This window comes from Ascaphus truei, chromosome 15 (genome assembly GCF_040206685.1).
Source record: "Ascaphus truei isolate aAscTru1 chromosome 15, aAscTru1.hap1, whole genome shotgun sequence".
Lineage (NCBI taxonomy): Eukaryota > Metazoa > Chordata > Amphibia > Anura > Ascaphidae > Ascaphus > Ascaphus truei.
This window is the reverse complement of record NC_134497.1, coordinates 4,286,749-4,307,966: the sequence shown is the minus strand read 5'-3', so window position 1 is coordinate 4,307,966 and position 21,218 is coordinate 4,286,749. Positions and strand designations below refer to the sequence as shown.

General features: G+C 54.7%; 1 protein-coding gene across 2 annotated transcripts in view; it reads right to left on the bottom strand.

Annotated features, from left to right (window-relative positions):
- Positions 1-21,218, bottom strand: part of HNF4A (hepatocyte nuclear factor 4 alpha) — a 130,482-nt gene that overhangs the window by 4,132 nt on the left and 105,132 nt on the right. For both annotated transcript variants that reach the window (XM_075571310.1, XM_075571309.1), the window contains exons 4-9: positions 7,219-7,325; positions 5,230-5,385; positions 4,078-4,165; positions 2,943-3,095; positions 2,458-2,694; positions 1,177-1,299 (exon numbers count right to left, since the gene is read on the bottom strand). In XM_075571310.1, the coding sequence (XP_075427425.1) occupies positions 1,177-1,299; positions 2,458-2,694; positions 2,943-3,095; positions 4,078-4,165; positions 5,230-5,385; positions 7,219-7,325 (864 nt within the window). The remainder of the gene's footprint in view (positions 1-1,176; positions 1,300-2,457; positions 2,695-2,942; positions 3,096-4,077; positions 4,166-5,229; positions 5,386-7,218; positions 7,326-21,218) is intronic.

The window sequence follows — 21,218 nt, the reverse complement described above, 5'->3', positions numbered from 1 at the left end:
GGATATTTAAAATGGACACCCACAGGACGCTACCTGAGAGCCAATCGCTGGTAAGGTTTAGCTCACACGTAAGACGCTGCGCGGCGGTGAGTCAGCGCGTCCTGTATTCACTTCGCAGGTGTTAAGATTGATACGCCCACTTGTCTGCGCAATTAACCCTATATAACACGTTACTGTGGGTGAATGGATTACTGCTAAACGTGAGAGCTCATTTGCATGTCATTACCCAGAACCCCCGGCTGCAGTGGAAGCAGTGTATGCCAAGAGATAATGGGGAAAGGCAGGCCTGTGTGAGACGGGTGAACGTGCTCACGCGTGGGATTTATTTGCCACACACTGTAGGGTGGAGGGTTTTCTGTCACTTTTTTGCTCACCCTAACGTGTTTTGGGTCTGCCAAACATGCAAACACAGTCTCTGAGCATTTCCTTATCTCTTGGGGCTCTCATCTCTCGGGGCTCTCATCTCTCGGGGCCCTCATCTCTCGGGGCCCTCATCTCTCGGGGCCCTCATCTCTCGGGGCCCTCATCTCTCGGGGCCCTCATCTCTCGGGGCCCTCATCTCTCGGGGCCCTCATCTCTCGGGGCCCTCATCTCTCGGGGCTCTCATCTCTCGGGGCTCTCATCTCTCGGGGCACTCATCTCTCGGGGCACTCATCTCTCGGGGCACTCATCTCTCGGGGCACTCATCTCTCGGGGCTCTCATCTCTCGGGGATCTCATCTCTCGGGGCTCTCATCTCTCGGGGCTCTCATCTCTCGGGGCTCTCATCTCTCGGGGCACTCATCTCTCGGGGCTCTCATCTCTCGGGGCTCTCATCTCTAGGGCTCTCATCTCTCGGGGCCCTCATCTCTCGGGGCCCTCATCTCTCGGGGCTCTCATCTCTCGGGGCACTCATCTCTCGGGGCACTCATCTCTCGGGGCACCCATCGAGATTAAGACGGGGACATTTTGGGCACATGTTTTTTTCCGCTGAATATCTCATATTTGGCACAAACGTTCTGCACCCCTTTACTGGCCGGCATTGTGAACACCTTAAACCACACATAGGGGGTCCCCTAGTTATAGAGCCAGTAACACCCCCAGGATTAAATAGATACTTGATGATATCACACGGGGCTGTGATTAGAAGCGATCGAACAGACATTCGGTTTTTGAGGCGTAATCGCCATATACTTACACATTTGTCCGTTGTGGTGCTGAGTCGGCAAAGTGTTGGCTACAATAACGTTGGTTCCTAGATGTTCCTGGACCAGGTGAGGGTGCAGGGGGTGGTGAGCGTGGGGGGCTTCATTTGCGGATCCTATGATATCGAGTTAAATGCATTTTGTCATACAATAAAAAAATCAAAGATAAAGCTATGTACACACGCGTCTGTCCGTCCGTTCGTCTATCCACCCTCGCACACGTGTGTCAGTCTGTCCATCCTCGCACTAGTGTAAATATACCACATGCACACTCATATCTATCTACCTATCTAATATATATATATATATATATACACACTGTATACACACTCACTTATGTGTAATTTTAAGTAAACCCCATACATGTGTAAATGTACCACACGCACAAATATATTAATACATTTACACACTACTCACCTATGTGTAAATGTAAATATACCACACACACACACACCCACACTCACCAAGTTATGTGTAACTCTAAATACACGCACTCACATTTATAAATACCTACGCACACACCAGTGGCGCAGCGGGATATGCGCGGGCCCCCAGGCAAAATTTTGCCAGCTGCTCCTGCGCAAATCGGCAAGTGTTGACTGCGCACGCGCGATAGGCGTTTGACGGCTGCTCTTGCGCATGTGCAATCGGAGCTTGCCGGCCGCGCATGCGCAGTCGTGGAAAACTCTGCGAGTGAGTGGCCCCCCAAGAGCACGGGACCCCGTTATATATATATATATATATATATATATCTGCAAATACAACTGTATGCTCATCTGCATGTCTTAGGCAGGTCTGCAACCCCGCCTTTCCCCATCATCACCCAGCATACAGCACTTCCACTGCAGCAAGGGATTCTGGGAAATGACATGCAAATGAGCACACAGTGTCACTTTTTGCCTCAAAAACCATTTTTAACATGGTTCCCTATAGGCTTAAGCTTGCTGCATGGTCACAGCTTTGAGCACAGCCAGGGTTAAGGTGCATACCCAGAAAACCACCCACAGACAGCTGTTTCGACCTTGATGGGTCTCATCAGTGTGGGGTTGATTTTAACTGGGTATGCAAGAGAGGCTATGGGATAGGCTAAACCATAATACTGAGTTAAGTTATGGTGAGTAAAAAAAGTGACAAAAACCCTCCACAGGAAAGCAAATATGCAAATACAACTGTTTATATATAGTCTATGTACAGCTCTGCGTACACTGCCAGTGTTATATACGGAAATACTATATATACTATTATTCCCGCGGGGGACCGGCTGCTACACTCACCTCCCAGCAGCATCTCTTGAAGCAAGTTGTCGATCTTGGCCATGCCGAAGAGTTTGACAAACTGTATCTGCTCGATCATCTGCCAGGTGATGCTCTGCAGGGTGGGCAGCAGGAGCAGCAGCTCCCCAAACCTCCCTCGGGAGTCGTACTGCCGGTCGTTGATGTAATCTTCCAGGCTGACCTGCACCTGGTATCTCATCCTCTTGATCTTGGTGGGATCACTTAATCCTTTGGCATCTTAACATTGGAGAAAGGGGCAACATTTAATAGACGTCAGGCGTACAGGGTTACACTATATCAGGGGGGGTTGGTTTTCAGGATATCCCTGCTTCAGCACAAGTGGCTCAATCAGTGGCTCAGTCAAAGAAAACAATCCTATGGCTTCCAGTGCAGTAGTTTGATAGAGAGGATTCAGAATTGCCCCTCTCTGCCTTGATACATACAGTAGGGACCCCCCGTTACATACTTTGGGGGGTTTCACATACCTGGGTCAAAAAATATTATTGCTTTCAAGCACGCAAATTCATTGTCGTCGATTTGAAGCTCTTGGAAGGGAAGAACAAGTTCATCTAGTATTCTTATTGCCACTCGACCCACTTCCAGTTCTGGGCAGTTTCTCGGAACGACACGGTCATTTCCTGTTGGGGATATTAAATACCATTAAAAAAAGTGTTTGACGAGACAGAAGAATCGCCGAATCGAAGGCTGCAGCGGCCCGACTGGGTATAAAGATGCAAAAATATAGCTCAAAAACATTATCAATGTCTTAGATAGAATTCTACTTAACACAAACATTTTAGGGCCATATAGAAATAATAATAATAATAGCATGTTCTTGTATAGTGCTACTAGCTGTACGTAGCGCTTTACAGAGACATTTTGCAGGCACAGTCCCTGCCCCGCAGAGCTTACAATCTATGTTTTTGGTGCCTGAGGCACAGGGAGATAAAGTGACTTGCCCGAGGTCACAAGGAGCCGACACCGGGAATTGAACCAGGCTCCCACGTGCCAGTCAGTGTCTTTACTCACTGAGCCGCTCCTTCATATATGTATAACCAAAATGACTGCCCTGTATGTACAGGCGGGCCCCGCCCATGCGGCGGGTTCCGTTCTATTGCCCCGCTGCAAAGCGAAAATCGCCAGAAAGCGGAATCAACGATTCTCGGCGTCTGCGCATGCGCAGACCTGCAATTCCCCCTTCTGCGCATGCGCGACCTCCATTATGCGCATGCGCAACCTCGGACGTCCCCGTTCAGCACATGCGCTGACATGGCGGCCCCCTTCTCGGTACCGCCGTATCGGCAGATCGCCGAGAAGCGGGGCGCCGAAAAGCGGGGCGCAGAGAAGCGGGGCCCTACTGTATACACTAAACAATTGACAGAACCGCCTTAGTATAATAGCATATCAAAATAGATTACATAGGCGCAAAAAGGGGGAAACCAATGACGAGGAATCAACGCAGAGATAGTGACCGGGGATTGCGATAAGTGACCGTGGATTGCGATGCTTGCGATAAGTGACCGTGAATTGCGATGATTGCGATAAGTGACCGTGGATTGCGCGTTTCAGGAAACACTTGTTTGTTACAGAAAATGGCAGAATGACCCAAACTTATCTCACCGAGGAGCAGAATGTCTTTGTAAATCAGCGAGCGCTTTGCCACACCCAGAAGTAGGTGTTCCCCAGCGTGCGCCCGTAGCAAAGCCACCTAAAGGAGGAGACTGGGATTAATACTATAAACAGGACACAAACCATATATATTTATATAGATTACACACGAGCCGGGACGTTGGCTGTGATAAGACATAGTCCGGCCCACCCACAAAAGTGTGGTCATCCTCAATCTCATTTAGGCTCATATCTACTAAACTCTGTTAAATCAGGGCTCATAACGAGCTAATTTGTATGCAAAGAAGGAAGGCCGTTAGTGATGTCATTAGCATAGGCGTAACGCCGTGTGCAGTTAGCACTGCATTGTGTTTGCTTCACATAACAGGACTCGGGTTAAGGAGAGAGAGGCCTTTGCACATAAAGGAGACACACCTGGGACACACCTGGCGGATATGCTAATTTCACTTATGTAAATATACTTTGCATATCCACATTTGCATATTTCGCAGGTATCTCAGGTGTGCTGCTTTTTGTGCAGCGGTCTCTCTCTCCCCCCATATTTCAGGCTCTACAGCAGGGGTGGGCAACTCTAGTCCTCAAGGGCCACCATCAGGGCAGGTTTGATGGATATCCCTGCTTCAGCACAGGTGGCTCAATCAGTGGCTCAGTCTTTCGACGATGGGAGCAGCCAGAGGACATTAATCCCCTCCCAGGTCTCACTAATAAATACATCACAAATACTTATGTGTCAGATTTGGGTAAAAAAAGGTATAAGTTCCCCAGGTGAGGCCCCTTAAACATGTCACTGGAATTAGTTCCCGTTGTTCCTAGGGGGGACGGTCCCTTTAACCAATTTTAGATTTGTGATTCATTGTGAATAAATAGTGAACCGAAATTCGGATGAGACTCAAACGTGTCATTCTCGGATGTCTAATAATTAAACCGTGTCCCTCGCTGGTTCTCAGAACGCGCGTTTGATCTGTGTAATCGTTAAACTTTGTGTCTTCCTTAACCTTTGATGTCGAACCTAAGACGTACGAATCGTTAACCGAGTTTCAGGAGCAATTCCGTCTTATCCTGTATTGTCCGTTTTAAATCCTCGTCGAATTCCCAGAAATCCCGAAGTACTGTGTCCAGTTAGTATCGTTTCGGGTAACGCACCTGGTCGTCCAGCGGAAGCTCACAGAAGGCTGGGATGTACTTGGCCCATTCCACCAGAACCAGCAGCTGCTGTTTCATGGAGTCGCAGACGTCGGTTATGTTGGCGATTTTCTTCCCTCTGATATCTACATTTAACACGGACACGGACGAGGTGATCTGCGAACGGAAACACGGCGACAGCTTTATTACTACTACAGAAGAAGAAACGCGATGCTATGCAGTTACCAGAGACCAGGCACGGCACTGGCAGCGACAGGCTTCCAATAACCCAAGTGGTTTCCAATCTTTCCCCCAAGTAAAAATTCCACGTGTGAGCACATTCACACGTCTCAGATATGTCTGCAACCCACCCCCCATGATCGCTTAGCATAGCGTGCTTCCACTGCAGCAAGGGATTCTGGGTAATGCCAATGAACACTCGCAGGGTGTCAAATTGTGAATATTTTCCATGCTTAAAAATAAATTAAAAAAAAAAGAATTCCCGGAAAAACCAAAACATTTTAGAACCAAAACATAAATCCCCTTACAAAATATTCTAAGCCCGATGTTTACTAAGTTTAACATGAATTCAAGTCCGGCAGTTTACCAGTACTTTTATAAAGCACTGCCCAAATATCTCAATAACACTTAGGGATATCAAACCTGGCAGCGAAACCAGAACAATGAATCAGCCCGTGGGTTTAGCAAATAAAAAAAAGCCTGCTGTTACCTATGGGATTTTCGGACACTTTTTGCAACAGCTTTAATAAATAACCCATCAACGCCAGGTCTTGCTGCTACAAGGTAGTGCAATACTAGAACAATGTGTGTGTATATATATATATATATATATATATATATATATATATATATATATATATATATATATATATATATATATATATATATATATATATATATATATATATATATATATATATATATATATATATATATATATATATATATATATATATATATATATAGCAACTGTAAATATTCCTGTATATTCATTTGCATGTCTTAGACAGGTCTGCAACTCTGTCTTTCACCATTATCACCCAGCAAACAGCACTTCCACTGCAGCAAGGGATTCTGGGAAATGACATGCAAATGAGCACACAGTGCCACCTTTTATCTCATGCTCACATTACATGAGCAAACCTTAGCCAATGCATGCTGCTTTAAACACAGCTTTTAAGCAAGGACTTGGGAGATGCAAAGTCAGTTAACCCACTCACAGACATGTTTCAACCTTGATGGGCATCATCAGTGTGAGGTTGGCTGCTGACATTTGCTCAAATGAGATAAGAGTAGGTAATCACCACCACTATTAAGGTTATGGTGGGTAAAAAAAAGTGACTAAAACCCTCCACAGTAAAGCATAAAGCAACTGTATATAAATATACACACACACACACACACACACACACACACACACACACACACACACACACACACACACACACACACACACACACACACACACACACACACACACACACACACACACACACACACACACACACACACACACACACACACACCATGGTTAGGAAACTCCTGTGCGTCACAATCTGGAATCCCGGCGCCCCTGTTGCAGCGCTGACTGCTAGTGAGGATAGTAGGGTGCACTGTTCCTTGTCGCTTAATCTGCCGTGTGAGGGTAGGGGAATTATGGGGGTGCGGAGAGTGTGTAGGAGTGAGGAGAGGGGGTGGGACGTGGACTGTTCTGTGGCGGGGCGGGGTGGGAGTTTGTGTCTCTGTGACAGTGTGTGACTGGTTAAAAAAACAGCATCATATTTATAATACTCATCATTGTATTATTTTATATCTTCATAATATTTTAAAAAACATCACCAACAGGTCAGGTTTTATGGATAACCCTGCTCAATCAGCGGCTCAGTCATAATCACTGAGCCACCTGTGCTGAAGCAGGGACATCCCTAACACCTGGAGCTGGCCACCCCTACAACAGACGTTAGTATTTACCCCCCAAACGCTTTGTACCTGTTGTGCAAGGACTTCTGCTTGAATTAATACATTGATTGATGGCAGGCTGCTGTCTTCATAACTGGATCTTCTTGTGCTTATCCTGTCTCGTTCGTTCTGGACGGCTGAAAGGCACGAGTAACGCAGCATGAGTAACGCGGCACGAGTAACGCGGCACGAGTAACGCGGCACGAGTAACGCGGCACGAGTAACGCAGCACGAGTAACGCAGCACGAGTAACGCAGCATTAAACGCACACTTCCTCACAGACTTCGCGGCCGCAGGTGGAAATGTGCAACGCTCTCGCTGCAGTTTGCGAGAGTTTGCGAGGGGGCATAAACTCAACCCAAAAAAATCACATCTGCTTTCCCAAAGGGTGGAGATAAAATGAGTGATAAAGGCGAAGGGATTTTACAGAAATATATTGAATTAGGAAGACCGAGATACTATTTCACAGATTTAATCTTTTTGCTAAATTTGTATTTGATAAGAGTGAATAAAAATATCCACCTGTGGCGCATTTGCATGTCCCAGACAGGTCTGCAACGCTGCCTTTCCCCATTATCTCTTAGCAAACAGCGCTTCCACTGCAGCCGGGGATTCTGGGTAATGACATGCAAATGAGCTCATAGCGTGTCACTCTTTACTTCTCATCTATTTGATAATTCCCAGTGACAGGACCAGTCCCTCCTGGGAGCAGTGTGTCCGAACGGCAAGGATCTGTTTACGGGATTACATCTGCGGGACGGAGGTCTGTTTTACCTAAATCTGACACCTGTAAGAGTCTTTCAATCCTTCTCCAACGTTAGTTTGTAAACGCGGCGAGTCCGCTCCGTTTCTGTCTGATAACGTTCACGAGAGAATGGAAATTCCCCGTCGTGAATAAATAAAACCCTAACTTTATTTATCCGGACGTCGATGAGCGCTGATAAACCGAAGCGTCGATGAGCGCTGATAAACCGAAGCGTCGATGAGCGCTGATAAACCGAAGCGTCGATGAGCGCTGATAAACCGAAGCGTCGATGAGCGCTGATAAACCGAAGCGTTGATATAAGACAGTATGATAAAAATAATACATTTTAAAAAGTGCCTGAATTGCCCCATTGAGGCAACAGTAAGGATAAATCTGATTAGGAACAGTGGCATCTTAAGGCCTGGGCTAGCTGGGCTATAGCCAAGGACCCCCGATCTTCCACGGACCCCGTATCTTCCACGGACCCCCCGATCTTCCACGGACCCCCGGCCTTCCACGGACCCCCGGCCTTCCACGGACCCCCGGCCTTTCACGGACCCCCGGCCTTTCACGGACCCCCGGCCTTTCACGGACCCCCGGCCTTCCACGGACCCCCGGCCTTCCACGGACCCCCGGCCTTCCACGGACCCCCGGCCTTTCACGGACCCCCGGCCTTCCACGGACCCCCCGATCTTCCACGGACCCCCGGCCTTCCACGGACCCCCCGGCCTTTCACGGACCCCCCGATCTTCCACGGACCCCCAGCCTTCCACGGACCCCCGGCCTTTCACGGACCCCCGGCCTTCCACGGACCCCCGGCCTTTCACGGACCCCCGGCCTTTCACGGACCCCCGGCCTTTCACGGACCCCCGGCCTTTCACGGACCCCCGGCCTTTCACGGACCCCCGGCCTTCCACGTACCCCCGGCCTTCCACGGACCCCCGGCCTTTCACGGACCCCCGGCCTTTCACGGACCCCCGGCCTTTCACGGACCCCCCGGCCTTTCACGGACCCCCGGCCTTTCACGGACCCCCGGCCTTTCACGGACCCCCGGCCTTTCACGGACCCCCGGCCTTTCACGGACCCCCGGCCTTCCACGTACCCCCGGCCTTCCACGGACCCCCGGCCTTTCACGGACCCCCGGCCTTTCACGGACCCCCGGCCTTTCACGGACCCCCCGGCCTTTCACGGACCCCCGGCCTTTCACGGACCCCCGGCCTTTCACGGACCCCCGGCCTTCCACGGACCCCCGGCCTTTCACGGACCCCCGGCCTTTCACGGACCCCCGGCCTTTCACGGACCCACAGGCCTTTCAAAATCTCTACAAATACTATGGTCCAAAATGTTATTTTGAATTTGTAGCTTTAACTGGACGCAGCAAACGTTACTTAATTAACACATTATATTTTGTGTGTGCGATTCCAACAGTTTACAGTATTGCTTTTCATTTTATAAAGCCTAACTTTTTATATAAAAAAAAAATGTTTTATTCAAAGATGATGTTTTTACCATTTTTTATGCAGTTTCATTGATTTCTTGGAAATGTATTTACAAAATAACGCACAACAAAAAAGCTACATCTTCAAAACAATAAAAGTCTCCTCATCCTCTCTGTCTCCCTCACCCTCTCCCTCTCTGTCTCCCTCACCCTCACCCTCTCTGTCTCCCTCCCTCACCCTTTCTGTCTCCCTCCCTCACCCTCCCTGTCTCCCTCACTCACCTTCCCTGTCTCCCTCCCTGTCTCCCTCACCCTCTCTGTCTCCCTCACCCTCCCTGTCTCCCTCACCCTCCCTGTCTCCCTCACCCTCCCTGTCTCCCTCACCCTCCCTGTCTCCCTCCCTGTCTCCCTCTCCCTCCCTGTCTCCCTCTCCCTCCCTTTCTCCCTCTCCCTCCATGTCTTCCTCTCTGTCTCCCTCTCCCTCCCCCTCCCTGTCTCCCTCTCCCTCCATGTCTCCCTCTCTCCCTCCCTGTCTCCCTCTCTCCCTCCCTCCCCCTCCCTCCCTGTCTCTCCATCCCTGTCTCCCTCTCTCCCTCCCTGTCTCCCACTCTCCCTCCCTGTCTGTCTCCCTCTCCCCCTGTCTCCCTCCCTCTCCCTCCCTCCCTGTCTCCCTCTCCCTCCCTCCCTGTCTCCCTCTCCCTCCCCCTCCCTGTCTCATCTTAACTGCGTATACCTACACCGAAGTAACCTACCCTGCTTTCTTCCAGATCTGACTCTCAAGTTTCACACAGGAGACATCGGAAGACAGGTAGGGAACACCTCCCCTCCAGTATAGTACCTTGAGGGACTGCAGATCAGATAAGATCCCAGGCGGGATTGCTGCTTTAGAAATTGTGAAGAGGGGGCATCCTGACACTGGTTAAGGGGTTCAGAAGTCATTCACATCTGGATTTTTTTTTCTTCGATTAGTGAGGTCATCCCGCGCACACGCACACACGCACGTGTAACAAGGACTAATGGTAGTAAAGTATAAGTGTAATACAATAAATAAACTGTTATGTTAAAAAAAAAAAATGTGTCCCTGTGCACCAAAATTAGATTGATGGGGCAGTGACTTGCAGTGCCTGCAAAACGCTATGTACAGCTCTGAGTACACTGTCAGTGTTATAGAAGCAGAAAAGATCATTCAACAAATGATGTCGTGTTGTTTGATAACGAGATGAATGTCATTAACACTCCCCTAAACACACAGTCATTTCACGCGTTGTCGCAGGTGACCTGGACGAGGGGGAATTGACGATAACGAGTGTTTTCCAAATGAGCCGCTGTTAATAAAATGACGAGCTGGCTCCAGCTAATCACATCTTCCATATCAAACGTTTGGAGGTTTATTTATTTATTTTTAAATAGAAAGAAAACGCTTGCGCTGATACAGAAAAGCGTGAGTCAGCGCCGGGGGGAGGATCGTGCCGTGAGCAGCGCTGTAAACGGAGCTCCCAAGGCTGCGCTGCGCGTTATCAGCAGAGCGGCTATGTACAAACACGCATGTTTGCTCAGAATTTGCTGGTCATGCACCTAATGTTAACTCTTTGGTGCCGGAGACGGGCCTCTTCCGGAAGCCATCTATTGAATAATTAACAGACATCGGTAAAGCTTCTACGCAGACCTACGCAGGCCCCCTTGCAGACCCCCGTGCAGACCCCCGTGCAGACCCCCGTGCAGACACCCGTGCAGACCCCCGTGCAGACCCCCAAACTACCTCGCTAGGAATTCCCAAGCGATTGTGTGGCTGGCAACGCGCTGAAGATTATCATCGCTTATTTGTAAAGTGCCACAGTTTTCCGCAGCGCGGTACAATGGGGAGGGGGGTGGGGGGGGCGGGGAGGGGAGGAGGGGGGAGAGGGGGTGCGGGGAGGGGGGGAGGGGCAGATTAGAGATTTTATAATTACATAAACAGAGTTACATACAGGTGAGGACGGACAACCGCAACCAGATACAGAAGGTAACAAGACCCTGATCCCGAGAGCTTACACTCTAGAGGGGATGAGGGACAACGTTGGGAGGAAAGGTAAAGTGGCTGCTCATTGTGGGACGGAGTACACATCAGGATGGAGTATGGTCCAGATGCACAGCTGATCCTATTTAAGTTTGGGGTGTGAATGTTATGGGGTGTTAGGGTGGAGCTTAGTCCAGTACCACAGCTGCTCCCAATAGGGTTGGAGGGGATGTTTGGATTATGTCAGATAGGCTTCCTTGATAAGATGAGTTTTCAGGGAGTGTTTAAATGTCTGAGCGCTAGGGGAGAGTCTGATGGTGCGCGGTGCTGGGGGAGAGTCTGATGGTGCGCGGTGCTGGGGGAGAGTCTGATGGTGCGTGGTGCTGGGGGAGAGGGATGGTGCGCGGTGCTGGGGGAGAGTCTGATGGTGCGCGGTGCTGGGGGAGAGTCTGACGGTGCGCGGTGCTGGGGGAGAGACTGATGGTGCGCGGTGCTGGGGGAGAGTCTGACGGTGCGCGGTGCTGGTGGAGAGGGATGGTGCGTGTGCTGGGGGAGAGTCTGATGGTGCGTGGTGCTGTGGGAGAGTCTGATGGTGCGTGGTGCTGGGGGAGAGTCTGACAGTGCTCGGTGCTGGGGGGGAGTCTGATGGTGCGCGGTGCTGGGGGAGCGTCTGATGGTGCGCGGTGCTGGGGGAGAGTCTGACGGTGCTCGGTGCTGGGGGGGAGTCTGACGGTGCTCGGTGCTGGGGGGGAGTCTGATGGTGCGCGGTGCTGGGGGAGAGTCTGACGGTGCTCGGTGCTGGGGGGGAGTCTGATGGTGCGTGGTGCTGGGGGGGGTGGATGGTGCGCGGTGCTGGGGGAGAGCCTGATGGTGCGCGGTGCTGGGGGAGAGGGATGGTGCGTGTGCTGGGGGAGAGGGATGGTGCGTGGTGCTGGGGGAGAGTCTGATGGTGCGTGGTGCTGGGTGAGAGGGATGGTGCGCGGTGCTGGGGGAGAGCCTGATGGTGCGCGGTGCTGGGGGAGAGGGATGGTGCGTGTGCTGGGGGAGAGGGATGGTGCGTGGTGCTGGGGGAGAGTCTGACGGTGCACGGTGCTGGGGGAGCGTCTGATGGTGCGCGGTGCTGGGGGAGAGTCTGACGGTGCTCGGTGCTGGGGGGGAGTCTGATGGTGCGTGGTGCTGGGGGGGAGGGATGGTGTGCGGTGCTGGGGGAGAGCCTGATGGTGCGCGGTGCTGGGGGAGAGGGATGGTGCGTGTGCTGGGGGAGAGGGATGGTGCGTGGTGCTGGGGGAGAGTCTGATGGTGCGTGGTGCTGGGTGAGAGGGATGGTGCGCGGTGCTGGGGGAAAGCCTGATGGTGCGCGGTGCTGGGGGAGAGGGATGGTGCGTGTGCTGGGGGAGAGGGATGGTGCGTGGTGCTGGGGGAGAGTCTGACGGTGCACGGTGCTGGGGGAGCGTCTGATGGTGCGCGGTGCTGGGGGAGAGTCTGACGGTGCTCGGTGCTGGGGGGGAGTCTGATGGTGCGTGGTGCTGGGGGGGAGTCTGATGGTGCGCGGTGCTTTGGGAGAGTCTGACGGTGCTCGGTGCTGGGGGGAGTCTGATGGTGCATGGTGCTGGGGGGGAGTCTGATGGTGTGCGGTGCTGGGGGAGAGTCTGACGGTGCACGGTGCTGGGGAGAGTCTGATGGTGTGCGGTGCTGGGGGAGTCTGATGGTGCGCGGTGCTGGGGGAGAGTCTGACGGTGCGCGGTGCTGGGGGAGAGTCTGATGGTGCGTGGTGCTGGGGGAGAGTCTGATGGTGCGCGGTGCTGGGGGGGAGTCTGATGGTGCGCAGTGCTGGGGGAGAGTCTGATGGTGCGTGGTGCTGGGGGAGAGTCTGATGGTGCGCGGTGCTGGGGGAGAGTCTGATGGTGCGCGGTGCTGGGGGAGAGTCTGATGGTGCGTGGTGCTGGGGGAGAGTCTGATGGTGCGCATTGCTGGGGGAGAGCCTGATGGTGCGCGGTGCTGGGGGAGAGGGATTGTGCGCGGTTCTGGGGGAGAGTCTGATGGTGCGCGGTGCTGGGGGAGAGTCTGATGGTGCGCGGTGCTGGGGGAGAGCCTGATGGTGCGCGGTGCTGGGGGAGAGCCTGATGGTGCGCGGTGCTGGGGGAGAGGGATGGTGCGCGGTGCTGGGGGAGAGTCTGATGGTGTGTGGTGCTGGGGGAGAGGGATGGTGCGCGGTGCTGGGGGAGAGTCTGATGGTGCGCGGTGCTGGGGGAGAGTCTGATGGTGCGCGGTGCTGGGGGAGAGGGATGGTGCGCGGTGCTGGGGGAGAGGGATGGTGCGCGGTGCTGGGGGAGAGTCTGACGGTGCTCGGTGCTGGGGGGGAGTCTGACGGTGCTCGGTGCTGGAGGGGAGTCTGATGGTGCGCGGTGCTGGGGGAGAGTCTGACGGTGCTCGGTGCTGGGGGGGAGTCTGATGGTGCGTGGTGCTGGGGGGGGTGGATGGTGCGCGGTGCTGGGGGAGAGCCTGATGGTGCGCGGTGCTGGGGGAGAGGGATGGTGCGTGTGCTGGGGGAGAGGGATGGTGCGTGGTGCTGGGGGAGAGTCTGATGGTGCGTGGTGCTGGGTGAGAGGGATGGTGCGCGGTGCTGGGGGAGAGCCTGATGGTGCGCGGTGCTGGGGGAGAGGGATGGTGCGTGTGCTGGGGGAGAGGGATGGTGCGTGGTGCTGGGGGAGAGTCTGACGGTGCACGGTGCTGGGGGAGCGTCTGATGGTGCGCGGTGCTGGGGGAAAGTCTGACGGTGCTCGGTGCTGGGGGGGAGTCTGATGGTGCGTGGTGCTGGGGGGGAGTCTGATGGTGCGCGGTGCTTTGGGAGAGTCTGACGGTGCTCGGTGCTGGGGGGAGTCTGATGGTGCATGGTGCTGGGGGGGAGTCTGATGGTGTGCGGTGCTGGGGGAGAGTCTGACGGTGCACGGTGCTGGGGAGAGTCTGATGGTGTGCGGTGCTGGAGGAGTCTGATGGTGCGCGGTGCTGGGGGAGAGTCTGACGGTGTGCGGTGCTGGGGGAGAGTCTGATGGTGCGTGGTGCTGGGGGAGAGACTGATGGTGCGCGGTGCTGGGGGGGAGTCTGATGGTGCGCAGTGCTGGGGGAGAGTCTGATGGTGCGTGGTGCTGGGGGAGAGTCTGATGGTGCGCGGTGCTGGGGGAGAGTCTGATGGTGCGCGGTGCTGGGGGAGAGTCTGATGGTGCGTGGTGCTGGGGGAGAGTCTGATGGTGCGCATTGCTGGGGGAGAGCCTGATGGTGCGCGGTGCTGGGGGAGAGGGATTGTGCGCGGTGCTGGGGGAGAGTCTGATGGTGCGCGGTGCTGGGGGAGAGTCTGATGGTGCGCGGTGCTGGGGGAGAGCCTGATGGTGCGCGGTGCTGGGGGAGAGGGATGGTGCGCGGTGCTGGGGGAGAGTCTGATGGTGTGTGGTGCTGGGGGAGAGGGATGGTGCGCGGTGCTGGGGGAGAGTCTGATGGTGCGCGGTGCTGGGGGAGAGTCTGATGGTGCGCGGTGCTGGGGGAGAGGGATGGTGCGTGGTGCTGGGGGAGAGGGATGGTGCGCGGTGCTGGGGGAGAGTCTGATGGTGCTGGGGGAGAGTCTGATGGCGCGTGGTGCTGGGGGAGAGTCTGATGGTGCTGGGGGAGAGTCTGATGGTGCTGGGGGAGAGTTTGATGGTGCTGGGGGAGAGACTGATGGTGCGCGGTGCTGGGGGAGAGTTTGATGGTGCGCGGTGCTGGGGGAGAGACTGATGGTGCGCGGTGCTGGGGGATAGTCTGATGGTGCGTGGTGCTGGGGGAGAGTCTGATGGTGCGCGGTGCTGGGGGAGAGACTGATGGTGCGCGGTGCTGGGGGAGAGTGATGGTGCGCGGTGCTGGGGGAGAGTGATGGTGCGCGGTGCTGGGGGAGAGTCTGATGGTGCGCGGTGCTGGGGGAGAGTGTGATGGTGCGCGGTGCTGGGGGAGAGACTGATGGTGCGCGGTGCTGGGGGAGAGACTGATGGTGCGCGGTGCTGGGGGAGAGTCTGATGGTGCGCGGTGCTGGGGGAGAGTCTGATGGTGCGTGGTGCTGGGGGAGAGTCTGATGGTGCGCGGTGCTGGGGGAGAGTGATGGTGCGCGGTGCTGGGGGAGAGTCTGATGGTGCGCGGTGCTGGGGGAGAGTGTGATGGTGCGCGGTGCTGGGGGAGAGTCTGATGGTGCTGGGGGAGAGTTTGATGGTGCTGGGGGAGAGACTGATGGTGCGCGGTGCTGGGGGAGAGACTGATGGTGCGCGGTGCTGGGGGATAGTCTGATGGTGCGTGGTGCTGGGGGAGAGTCTGATGGTGCGCAGTGCTGGGGGAGAGTGATGGTGCGCGGTGCTGGGGGAGAGTGATGGTGCGCGGTGCTGGGGGAGAGTCTGATGGTGCGCGGTGCTGGGGGAGAGACTGATGGTGCGCGGTGCTGGGGGAGAGACTGATGGTGCGCGGTGCTGGGGGAGAGTCTGATGGTGCGCGGTGCTGGGGGAGAGTCTGATGGTGCGCGGTGCTGGGGGAGAATCTGATGGTGCGCGGTGCTGGGGGAGAGTCTGATGGTGCGCGGTGCTGGGGGAGAGTCTGATGGTGCGCGGTGCTGGGGGAGAATCTGATGGTGCGCGGTGCTGGGGGAGAGTCTGATGGTGCGCGGTGCTGGGGGAGAGTGTGATGGTGCGCGGTGCTGGGGGAGAGTCTGATGGTGCGCGGTGCTGGGGGAGAGTCTGATGGTGCGCGGTGCTGGGGGAGAGGGATGGTGCGTGGTGCTGGGGGAGAGTCTGATGGTGCGCGGTGCTGGGTGAGAGACTGATGGTGCGCGGTGCTGGGGGAGAGTCTGATGGTGCGCGGTGCTGGGTGAGAGACTGATGGTGCGCGGTGCTGGGGGAGAGTCTGATGGTGCGCGGTGCTGGGGGAGAGACTGATGGTGCGCGGTGCTGGGGGAGAGACTGATGGTGCGCGGTGCTGGGTGAGAGACTGATGGTGCGCGGTGCTGGGGGAGAGTGATGGTGCGCGGTGCTGGGTGAGAGACTGATGGTGCGCGGTGCTGGGGGAGAATCTGATGGTGCGCGGTGCTGGGGGAGAGACTGATGGTGCGCGGTGCTGGGGGAGAGTCTGATGGTGCGCGGTGCTGGGGGAGAGACTGATGGTGCGCGGTGCTGGGGGAGAGACTGATGGTGCGCGGTGCTGGGGGAGAGTCTGATGGTGCGCGGTGCTGGGGGAGAGACTGATGGTGCGCGGTGCTGGGGGAGAGACTGATGGTGCGCGGTGCTGGGTGAGAGACTGATGGTGCGCGGTGCTGGGGGAGAGTGATGGTGCGCGGTGCTGGGTGAGAGACTGATGGTGCGCGGTGCTGGGGGAGAGACTGATGGTGCGCGGTGCTGGGGGAGAGTCTGATGGTGCGCGGTGCTGGGGGAGAGTCTGATGGTGCTGGGGGAGAGTCTGAGGGTGCGCGGTGCTGGGGGAGAGTCTGATGGTGCGTGGTGCTGGGGGAGAGACTGATGGTGCGCGGTGCTGGGGGAGAGACTGATGGTGCGCGGTGCTGGGGGAGAGACTGATGGTGCGCGGTGCTGGGGGAGAGACTGATGGTGCGCGGTGCTGGGGGAGAGTCTGATGGTGCGCGGTGCTGGGGGAGAGGGATAGTGCGCGGTGCTGGGGGAGAGTCTGATGGTGCGCGGTGCTGGGGGAGAGGGATGGTGTAAATCTGATCTCATTTCTGCCGTGTCGGTACTCCTTACCCCGTGCTAACATCACACTGCAGTGTCGGTACTCCTTACCCCGTGCTAACATACATCACACTGCCGTGTCGGTACTCCTTACCCCGTGCTAACATCACACTGCAGTGTCGGTACCCCTTACCCCGTGCTAACATCACACTCCAGTGTCGGTACTTCTTACCCCGTGCTAACATCACACTGCAGTGTCGGTACTCCTTACCCCGTGCTAACATACATCACACTGCCGTGTCGGTACTCCTTACCCCGTGCTAACATCACACTGCAGTGTCGGTACCCCTTACCCCGTGCTAACATCACACTGAGTGTCGGTACTCCTTACCCCGTGCTAACATCACACTGCAGTGTCGGTACTCCTTACACCGTGCTAACATCACACTGCCGTGTCGGTACTTCTTACCCCGTGCTAACATACATCACACTGCCGTGTCGGTACTTCTTACCCCGTGCTAACATCACACTGCCGTGTCGGTACTTCTTACCCCGTGCTAACATACATCACACTGCCGTGTCGGTACTCCTTACCCCGTGCTAACATACATCACACTGCCGTGTCGGTACTCCTTACCCCGTGCTAACATCACACTGCAGTGTCGGTACTTCTTACCCCGTGCTAACATCACACTGCAGTGTCGCTACTCCTTACCCCGTGCTAACATCACACTGCCGTGTCGGTACTCCTTACCCCGTGCTAACATACATCACACTGCCGTGTCGGTACTCCTTACCCCGTGCTAACATCACACTGCAGTGTCGGTACTTCTTACCCCGTGCTAACATCACACTGCAGTGTCGGTACTCCTTACCCCGTGCTAACATACATCACACTGCAGTGTCGGTACTCCTTACCCCGTGCTAACATCACACTGCAGTGTTGGTACTTCTTACCCCGTGCTAACATCACACTGCCGTGTCGGTACTTCTTACCCCGTGCTAACATCACGCTGCAGTGTCGGTACTCCTTACCCCGTGCTAACATACATCACACTGCCGTGTCGGTACTCCTTACCCCGTGCTAACATACATCACACTCCGTGTCGGTACTCCTTACCCCGTGCTAACATCACACTGCCGTGTCGGTACTCCTTACCCGCATACTAACATACATCACACTGCAGTGTCGGTACTCCTTACCCCGTGCTAACATCACACTGCAGTGTCGCTACTCCTTACCCCGTGCTAACATACATCACACTGCCGTGTCGGTACTCCTTACCCCGTGCTAACATACATCACACTGCCGTGTCGGTACTCCTTACCCCGTGCTAACATACATCACACTGCAGTGTCGGTACTCCTTACCCCGTGCTAACATCACACTGCAGTGTCGGTACTCCTTACCCCGTGCTAACATACATCACACTGCAGTGTCGGTACTCCTTACCCCGTGCTAACATCACACTGCAGTGTTGGTACTTCTTACCCCGTGCTAACATCACACTGCAGTGTCGGTACTCCTTACCCCGTGCTAACATACATCACACTGCAGTGTCGGTACTCCTTACCCCGTGCTAACATCACACTGCAGTGTCGGTACTCCTTACCCCGTGCTAACATCACACTGCAGTGTCGCTACTCCTTACCCCGTGCTAACATACATCACACTGCCGTGTCGCTACTCCTTACCCCGTGCTAACATCACACTGCCGTGTCGGTACTCCTTACCCCGTGCTAACATCACACTGCCGTGTCGGTACTCCTTACCCCGTGCTAACATCACACTGCCGTGTCGGTACTCCTTACCCCGTGCTAACATACATCACACTGCAGTGTCGGTACCCCTTACCCCGTGCTAACATCACACTGCCGTGTCGGTACTCCTTACCCCGTGCTAACATACATCACACTGCCGTGTCGGTACTTCTTACCCCGTGCTAACATACATCACACTGCCGTGTCGGTACTCCTTACCCCGTGCTAACATACATCACACTGCCGTGTCGGTACTCCTTACCCCGTGCTAACATCACACTGCAGTGTCGGTACTTCTTACCCCGTGCTAACATCACACTGCCGTGTCGGTACTCCTTACCCCGTGCTAACATACATCACACTGCAGTGTCGGTACTCCTTACCCCGTGCTAACATCACACTGCAGTGTCGCTACTCCTTACCCCGTGCTAACATACATCACACTGCCGTGTCGGTACTCCTTACCCCGTGCTAACATACATCACACTGCCGTGTCGGTACTCCTTACCCCGTGCTAACATCACACTGCCGTGTCGGTACTCCTTACCCCGTGCTAACATACATCACACTGCAGTGTCGGTACCCCTTACCCCGTGCTAACATCACACTGCCGTGTCGGTACTCCTTACCCCGTGCTAACATACATCACACTGCCGTGTCGGTACTTCTTACCCCGTGCTAACATACATCACACTGCCGTGTCGGTACTCCTTACCCCGTGCTAACATACATCACACTGCCGTGTCGGTACTCCTTACCCCGTGCTAACATCACACTGCAGTGTCGGTACTCCTTACCCCGTGCTAACATCACACTGCCGTGTCGGTACTCCTTACCCCGTGCTAACATACATCACACTGCAGTGTCGGTACCCCTTACCCCGTGCTAACATCACACTGCCGTGTCGGTACTCCTTACCCCGTGCTAACATACATCACACTGCCGTGTCGGTACTCCTTACCCCGTGCTAACATACATCACACTGCCGTGTTGGTACTCCTTACCCGCATACTAACATACATCACACTGCCGTGTCGGTACTCCTTACCCCGTGCTAACATACATCACACTGCCGTGTCGGTACTCCTTACCCCGTGCTAACATACATCACACTGCCGTGTCGGTACTCCTTACCCCGTGCTAACATCACACTGCAGTGTCGGTACTCCTTACCCCGTGCTAACATACATCACACTGCCGTGTCGGTACTCCTTACCCCGTGCTAACATCACACTGCCGTGTCGGTACTCCTTACCCGCATACTAACATACATCACACTGCCGTGTCGGTACTCCTTACCCCGTGCTAACATACATCACACTGCCGTGTCGGTACTCCTTACCCCGTGCTAACATACATCACACTGCCGTGTCGGTACTCCTTACCCCGTGCTAACATCACACTGCAGTGTCGGTACTCCTTACCCCGTGCTAACATACATCACACTGCCGTGTCGGTACTCCTTACCCCGTGCTAACATCACACTGCCGTGTCGGTACTCCTTACCCGCATACTAACATACATCACACTGCCGTGTCGGTACTCCTTACCCCGTGCTAACATACATCACACTGCCGTGTCGGTACTCCTTACCCCGTGCTAACATACATCACACTGCCGTGTCGGTACTCCTTACCCCGTGCTAACATACATCACACTGCAGTGTCGGTACTCCTTACCCCGTGCTAACATCACACTGCAGTGTCGGTACTTCTTACCCCGTGCTAACATCACACTGCAGTGTCGCTACTCCTTACCCCGTGCTATCATACATCACACTGCCGTGTCGGTACTCCTTACCCCGTGCTAACATACATCACACTGCCGTGTCGGTACTCCTTACCCCGTGCTAACATACATCACACTGCCGTGTCGGTACTCCTTACCCCGTGCTAACATCACACTGCAGTGTCGGTACTCCTTACCCCGTGCTAACATACATCACACTGCCGTGTCGGTACTCCTTACCCCGTGCTAACATCACACTGCCGTGTCGGTACTCCTTACCCGCATACTAACATACATCACACTGCCGTGTCGGTACTCCTTACCCCGTGCTAACATGCATCACACTGCCGTGTCGGTACTCCTTACTCCGTGCTAACATACATCACACTGCCGTGTCGGTACTCCTTACCCCGTGCTAACATCACACTGCAGTGTCGGTACTCCTTACCCCGTGCTAACATACATCACACTGCCGTGTCGGTACTCCTTACCCCGTGCTAACATCACACTGCCGTGTCGGTACTCCTTACCCGCATACTAACATACATCACACTGCCGTGTCGGTACTCCTTACCCCGTGCTAACATACATCACACTGCCGTGTCGGTACTCCTTACCCCGTGCTAACATACATCACACTGCCGTGTCGGTACTCCTTACCCCGTGCTAACATAC